The 7,539-nt window shown below is 32.1% G+C and overlaps 1 protein-coding gene across 1 annotated transcript; it reads left to right on the top strand.

Moving 5' to 3' along the window:
* Positions 1-5,935: 5,935 nt before the first annotated feature.
* Positions 5,936-6,998, top strand: LOC102669522 (anoctamin-like protein At1g73020). Its single transcript, XM_006599090.3, has 4 exons — positions 5,936-5,993; positions 6,177-6,259; positions 6,388-6,495; positions 6,681-6,998. The coding sequence occupies exons 2-4, from the start codon at positions 6,206-6,208 to the stop codon at positions 6,963-6,965; spliced, it is 447 nt and encodes a 148-aa protein (XP_006599153.1). The 5' UTR covers positions 5,936-5,993; positions 6,177-6,205; the 3' UTR covers positions 6,966-6,998.
* Positions 6,999-7,539: the final 541 nt, after the last annotated feature.

Raw genomic sequence — 7,539 nt, 5'->3', positions numbered from 1 at the left:
CGAGTTAAAATGATTTTGAAAATAATTGAGTAGTTGTGTGTATTGCATAGTTCATAGGTAAAGTGAATATGATTCATGAGGTGTGATAACATGCTATTTTGAGATTATACCATTGTGATTGAGATCGAGTGTATGTGATAAACTAAATATGCACGTGATTGAGGTGTTGTGTGCATTGAGATGTTGTATGCATTGAGTTGTAAACTATAGATTGTACAATCACACGACTATAAGACCCTTTAAGGGCGATGAGTTAATGCTAAGATCCTTTAAGGACAACGAGTTAATGCTAAGTCCCTTTAAGGGCGACGAGTTAATGCTAAGACCCGTAAAGGGCGACGAGTTAAAACTATTTTGAGAACAATTAAGGAGTTGTGTGTTTTGTACAGTTCATAGATAGAGTCTATGTGCTAAAATGTTTTCTGGGTTAGACCTGAATCAGGAGGGAGAGACCCTAACGGACTCTTCGGAGTGTAGGCCTTGGGGGTCGCCTGGTTTGAGTGCTCCTTTAAGCCTATGTTGATCTCATATGATTGGAGCATTCTCGCAAAACACTATGACCCTGACTGGTCTCCCTATGATCTTACCTAGTGAGAGTGACCTGACTTACTAGTGTGTGGTTTGTCTTGTCATGTACTCCTAGGCGCCCAACGTGGTTTTTCACTGACATGGTACCACATTGCATATAGGATTGAGTCTTAGTGTATATGTTTCATAACGCTTGTGTATTGATCGATATTGATTAACTTGATGATATTGTGTTTTGATCCTTGAATACGTGAATGTTGTGAAAATAAATGAAATGTGTGGTGTTGCGAGGTAATGTTATGCGACAAAGTGGTGAAATAATGTGAGTGATACTTAAGTAAGTTGTATTTTGTTTATATGATATTTATACCTACATGTTATCTTGTTTCTCTCCATTAGTTAGGAATGTGATAACTCGCTCCCTGTGTGTTATTTGTGTTAGAATCCTGTGATGATCTTGAACTTTGTGTTCGGGGGAGCAGATGAATAGGTTGATGACTATGAAGAACCTCATGCTAGAGGACACGAGAACACAATGCTCTGATAGGATGTGACATTAGGATATAGGTTCTATATTAATTGTATGAAGCTTAGACGGTCTTGTTTGAGCCGAGATGACTTTATTATTTATTTGGACAAGTTTGAATATGATTTAGAAGGAAGGGAATGTGAGCCTTTTATCCCTTTGAAAGGCTTGTATTTAAAAATGTTTTAAAAATACTTTTAATTAATATTTGAATTTTTATTCCTTTATTAGTATATATGTGAAGGGTTGAGGGTGTCACACCATGTCATATTCCCCATTTTTCAAATGCCTTTGATATGGTCTTAACTTGGAATCTGTAGGTGATAGCTTTTCCTATGTAAGCACAAATAGAAGTGATAATAAATGTCAAGAACAAGCACTCACATTGCTTGTAATAATCCCAAAGGAGGACCAAAGAATTGACTTGTATAAGTTATACTATAACTGAGTCATTTAAAATTTGTTGTTTTGGATAAAAAGTTTAAAATTTGTTTAAAATTCATAAAAAAATAATAGATTTGGTTAGTTGCACCGTATTAGGTAGGTTTTACGGATTAAATATTCAATTCATATAATTAAATTAAATTTTAAATCAATTCATCTATTTAAAAACTTTAGGTTAGAATTGGTATATTTAAAGTGATGAAATCACTATTTCAAATCTTAATTTTTATGTTATAGATAAATCTTAGTGAGTACTTGATCATAGTAATTTGTATATTGGGATGCCAAGCATCAACTCTTTTACCTTGACATACACATTTTTTGACTTTTCTATATACGTTTTTTCTTTTATGAGAATTGAATTACTAGTACCTATAAAAAAACAAAATGCAAGGATCAGAAATTTGTAAATGATATTTATGAATTAAAAAAATTAGAGATTGAATCTTCTAGAACTTCTTTATCTTTTTGTTATATATTCTACAATTTAGTTTAAACCACAAAGATCATTGAGTGTAGTCTAATGAGTAACATTAATGTCCTGTTAATATATGAAATTCATATTTTTTTGTGCAGTCAAACTTACATATGAAGTCAATTCACACACATATATTATAAATGCACGAGAGGTGTGAAAAAGGGAAAAAAAGTGATAAATTGAAAAATATGATAAAAAAAATGCATACATAAATTATTAGATAATTTTATTAATTATATAATCACTACAAAAAAATGACCTATGCCTACAAACACTTTTACCTACATGTTTAATTTAGTGTAGGTAAAACCTAGGAAAAACATTTACCTACGAATACCTATGGTAGGTAAAATCAAAGACTTGTACCTATAGTTGCTTGGTGTAAGAAAAACTCAATAATAAAAAAATCAACCTACAAATAGTGAGTGTATGTAAAATCTCCTTGCACCTGTAGTCACTTGGTGTGGGTAAAATTCCAAAAAAAACATATACCTACAATTAATTAGTGTAAGTAAAATCATAAAGACTTCTACATACAAATGGTGAGTGTAGGTAAAATTTCAAAAAACTTATACCTACAGCTACTTGGTGTAGGTAAAACTATTCTTATTATATAAAAAAATTATTTTTTATAAAAAATTTAAATGATAATATTTTTCTTGACACATTAAATGTCTTTTGACACATTACAATACAACCACAATCATATTTTTTTGTAATATAAAAGTTTTCTGACTCACCAAAACTGCAATTTAAAACCATGACATGAATAAAAAGATTAACTTCTATAGACCTAAACAGAAAAAGAAAAAACTAAATAAAAACAAAGAAACTCACTCCCTCACTCAATACCTGGTTTGAAAAAAACGGAGAGTCCAATGTCAATGAACAAAATTCTCCTTCTTATTTGCAAAGAGAAAATTCTCGGGCTTAAGGTCTCCATGCATAACACCATTGGCGTGACATGCTCATTTTTTTCTTTTCTTCTTCTTTCACTTTCTCGGGAACCAAACATGTTTGTGATTGGAACAATGCATGAAAGGGCACGAGAGAAGCATGGTTTGGATTTGGCTTTTTTCAAAGAAGGTTAGCCTGATCGGAAATGACCTGCGTTGGCTAGGTAAATGAATGTTAATTGTGTTTTCTTCTACTACTTTTGGATTGTTTTGTTCCTCCGTCGTTGCTAGGTTGCGGTTTCATTGCTTTTATTGATATTGCAGAAAATTGCCGATAAACCTTGAAAAACCTTGCCATTCTGGCTAAAATTGCAGTAACAGACTTTTTTTTAAGACCTTGAGGTTTAGTTTAGAATGTTTGCATGAAAATTGATAGGCAAGCAGTGTGTTTGTGTGAAAATTGATGGAGAAGAAGAATTCAATTGTCACCTTATCTGATTTTAATTGCTAGCTTGATTGTTTTTAAAAGGAAAAAAAAATCAGGGAAATGTGTGGATTTTGTGTGAGTATGAAATTTGTGAGTAAAAATGGTTGTAGCAAGCCAAGTGTGAAAGAACGCGAATTCAACTTAGTTTGTCATTCATTTGATGAATAGGAATAAGTCTCCATACATTTTTCTGTAACTTCCTTTCATGAAACTTATATATATTTTGTTTGTGCAAATCTTTTGCATCCATGAATGCCATCACATACATAATAATACATACAAATGTGTTCCCTATTCATTGTTGTAACTGAAAAGACATAGAAATAGCTTTATCACCATAGAGGATTTCAAATTTCTATATAAACATGGAATAAATACTGTGAGGATACCAGTTGGGTGGTGGATTGCTTATAATCCTGATCCTCCGAGTCCATTTATTGGAGGAAGTCTTGAAGCTCTAGATAATGCATTTTCATGGGCACAATAGTTTTTGATTTTGCAGCATTATCTTCAAGGTTTATTGCACAATTGAAACTTTGTTTTTCCTTCTGACAAAAAAATATGCCTAATTATCATGTTGCAGGGAATATGATATTAAATGCATAATTGACTTTCATGCTGCTCTTGGTTCCTATAATGGGATGGAGCATAGTGCAAGCAGAGATGGATTTACAGGCTAGCCAACTTCTCCTAATTACATTTCTGACTCATTATATGTTATTGAATTTTTAGTTTCTAGGTATGTTTTAAATGTGGAAACATATTCTAAGATTGTTCGTATCATCTAATATCTAATAACCAATTCTTCTAAATGCGCACACATCTTAAGCTATGGTTTTTCCTTCTACGTTATAAAATTCCACAAGCCAATCTTATATTTCCACAAGTGTTTTGTTTTGTTTTATTTTGTTAATTAAATTGAATAAATAAATCAGAGTTTGGATTGTGGTCGTGGACTTATCGTGTACATGTATTGTTGATGTATTTTCAACAAAAGAAAAGATAGTGTTTTCTTCTTTGTTCTTATCAGCGATGATATTTCATTATAAAATTCGTTGTTGATGTTAATTCCAACCAACCAGCGCATGGGGTTTGTGTCAAATATCTGATAAAGAGTTGAAAGTACTTGGGGGCAGTGGAAATTTGGCAATGCTCTTTAGTTTGTTTAGTGCCCATGTCTGCCATGAAATTTCCTTCGGGGCCATCTATATGCGATGGAGGCAACTTGTAAGTGACACATGTCAGGCAAAGAATCTTAAGCCTCAAATGTTATTATATAAAATTTCATGGTTGTGAATTTTCTTGTTTAAAATTGCAGAAGTTTGTAGTTTAGAAGTGAAGTTGAAAGTAACTACTCGCTGTTTTTTTGTACACAGGGAATCATTGCAGAGTCGCAAGATGGCTTTCATTCACATGGGGGCTGGGAAATCTATTTAATGAAGGAATTCACAATACTCTCAAGGTAAGAATGGCTTGTCTTGTATCCCCTGAATTTTTTTTACACCTAATCACCTATATAAATGTTTGGACACAGATAGACCAATCAGTTAGATTGATTACATGATTGTATTGTTGCATATGTTTTGCATTGTCGATTCCCCATATGACAAGTCACTCCAGCAACTACAAAGCTTTTTGTCTGGTCTAGTTTCTGAGGAGAGAAGTTAGAACTTCGGGATGGAATGTACTTTCTAAAGAAGTAGTTTGACTTCGGAGTTAAAATGGAATCAATTTGGTCATGAGTTCTGAGCAAAAAGGTGAGATTTCTAAATGTTTTCCGAAACCCAAATTTCATGAAAGTTTTGCATTTTTTTTTAAATTAACTTAGTCATCATCCGTTATCACAAATTTCTTTTGTTGCTTCAATCTTAACTATCCATGTGTTTTACTTATGTGTTTGTTCATTAGTCATTACCACATAAGGTTCATGAATAACTTTATCTTTGGAATTCATTGAACCAGCAGCTTGAGCTCAATTTTTGGTGGCATCTTTGTGTTGCCTGAGGAAATTGCTATATATGCTTCCACTCTAGGGATACACAAATTCAAGCACACCAAAGATCATCTTTGTTCCAGGAGATGTGGATTTGAAGACATTATTGGCTTTTTTGGCTTTCATGGTGTGCTACTCTTGGTTTTGCTAATCCTTTTCCAAAGATTCCTCTTTTTTATATTATCTATTCTCACTGAGTCACCTACTGCTATGTAAATGTGTATTATTTACTGCTAATTTATTCCATTCTCCTTTACCTGTTACTTTTCTACTTTTCTCCCTTTCTTTAGTTTGGGGCTTTTCCTTTAAAATAGTGGAGTAAAAGAAAACATCTTTCCAGGTGTTGGAAAACTTGGTGGAAAATCCATTGCCTTATCTCAGGTATAGCTATAAAAAGTACAGGGTTCGGTAAGCCTTTTCATCCCCTTGGACATGGACTATGTTGGGTTTATTTTGTTAACCATGTTACATGTTACCAATATACAATAGCTAATTTATCTTTTATTTCTCAAGACACAAGAAGAATGAGAAAGGAGAAGCAAGAGAAAAGTTCCAATTTACTTCTAGAGTAGAGAAAGAATACCTGAAGCCCCTCTTACTCTGCTAGCATTGGTGAGGAGCTTGAAGATGGCTATTTGATGGTACTTCCAAATTCATTATACTTTTAAATTGTATATGATTTTAATTAATTCTTGAACATATGGAATATAAGTAGTTGCATTTAGATATACATATGTGTGTGGCATTCTAAACTAAAAAGGCTTGATTTCTCATCATGTTTGAGAAGCGTCCCAAGACTGACATTGTCCTATCCTATTTTGCAGATTTCTTAGAATTGGCATTGCAGTTTGGAATGATTTTGATGTTTGCTTGCGCATTCCCACCTGCATTTGCTTTTGCTGCTGTGGTATAAATGCTTTTATCTACCTCCCTTTTTGCACTTGCTTTTGCTTGCCTTCACTATTGCTATAAATGCTCTTTAATTCATTTTGGGCTTTTATAAAATATTACATCGTTGACAACTTACTTGATCAGAACAACCTTATGGAGATCAGGACAGATGCATTGAAGCTGCTAGTAATTTTGAGGCGGCCTGTTCCTCGTGCCGCTGCAACAGTAGGAGTCTGGCTTAACATATTTCAGGTATTTATTTATATATACAGACTTTGGAAGGTGCTTGTCAATTATTTTTTATAATCCACTTCATATTAATTATAAATTGGAAAACATGTTCACCAAATAAAAACCTATATGGAAGATATCTACACCATGAATTATACACTTGATTTGTATACAACTCTAATTTGAGAACATTTTTCATTTTTTAGTTTCTTATACTGATGTCTATATGCACCAACTGTGCTATTTTAGCATGGCTATATGATGAGGAGGGAAATTGGAAAATAGAGCCTGGACTTGCAGCAATTTTAATCATGGAGCATGTCCTCTTGTTGACTAAGTTTGGTTTCTCTCGCTTCTTTCCTGAGGTGATTGTTTTGCTTCCCAAAAGTAAGTGTATGTTTGAAAATACTTTTAAAACTCTATTGGTTGTAAGGCTGTTTCCATATTCATATTCATTTTTATATAATGTAGGTACCAAACATTCTCCATAAGCGAGTCTAGTGCGTAGTTTGTAGTTTGTTAAATGAAAGTACCTGACTTGTTCTAAATTTTTTTACATTCAATTTTTTTAATAAAATAACTATTATTTAATCACAAATCATAACTTATATAATTTTTTTATGATAATTAGAACTATTTTATATTAATATTCAATCACAATTCATCAATTATATTTTTTTTTCTAAAATTATACTATAGGTTATGCAATTTATACCTAGTAATTAATTGAAATCATAGACAATATGAATATTTTTGTTTATTTGACAATAATATGGATAAAATTTTATACATGTAATATAACAATTTTCAGCACAAAATATTGAATCGTGTAATATAAAATTTTAATCATGTAATATAACAGATATCACAGTATAAGAATATATCATTGTTTATTCATGTGTGTTCCCATTATAATACTATTATTTAAGAAACTAGATCAACAACTCACCATTGATTTGCATGGTTAGGAGTGGACAAACTAGATCAACAGCTCACCAACTAGATATATTCAGCCTCTATTAGCTTATTTATTTATTTGTTATATAACTAAAATTTATGATATTT

Source organism: Glycine max, chromosome 16 (genome assembly GCF_000004515.6).
Source record: "Glycine max cultivar Williams 82 chromosome 16, Glycine_max_v4.0, whole genome shotgun sequence".
Lineage (NCBI taxonomy): Eukaryota > Viridiplantae > Streptophyta > Magnoliopsida > Fabales > Fabaceae > Glycine > Glycine max.
This window is presented reverse-complemented; position numbering and strand designations above follow the sequence as displayed.

Excerpts from the sequence above, each read along its gene's own strand:
- LOC102669522 (XM_006599090.3), top strand. The coding sequence starts at position 6,206 with ATGATTTTGATGTTTGCTTGCGCATTCCCACCTGCATTTGCTTTTGCT. Across the intron at positions 6,260-6,387 it reads CATTTGCTTTTGCTGCTGTG|AACAACCTTATGGAGATCAG; the intron begins GTATAAATGCTT and ends TTACTTGATCAG. Across the intron at positions 6,496-6,680 it reads TCTGGCTTAACATATTTCAG|TTTCTTATACTGATGTCTAT; the intron begins GTATTTATTTAT and ends TTCATTTTTTAG.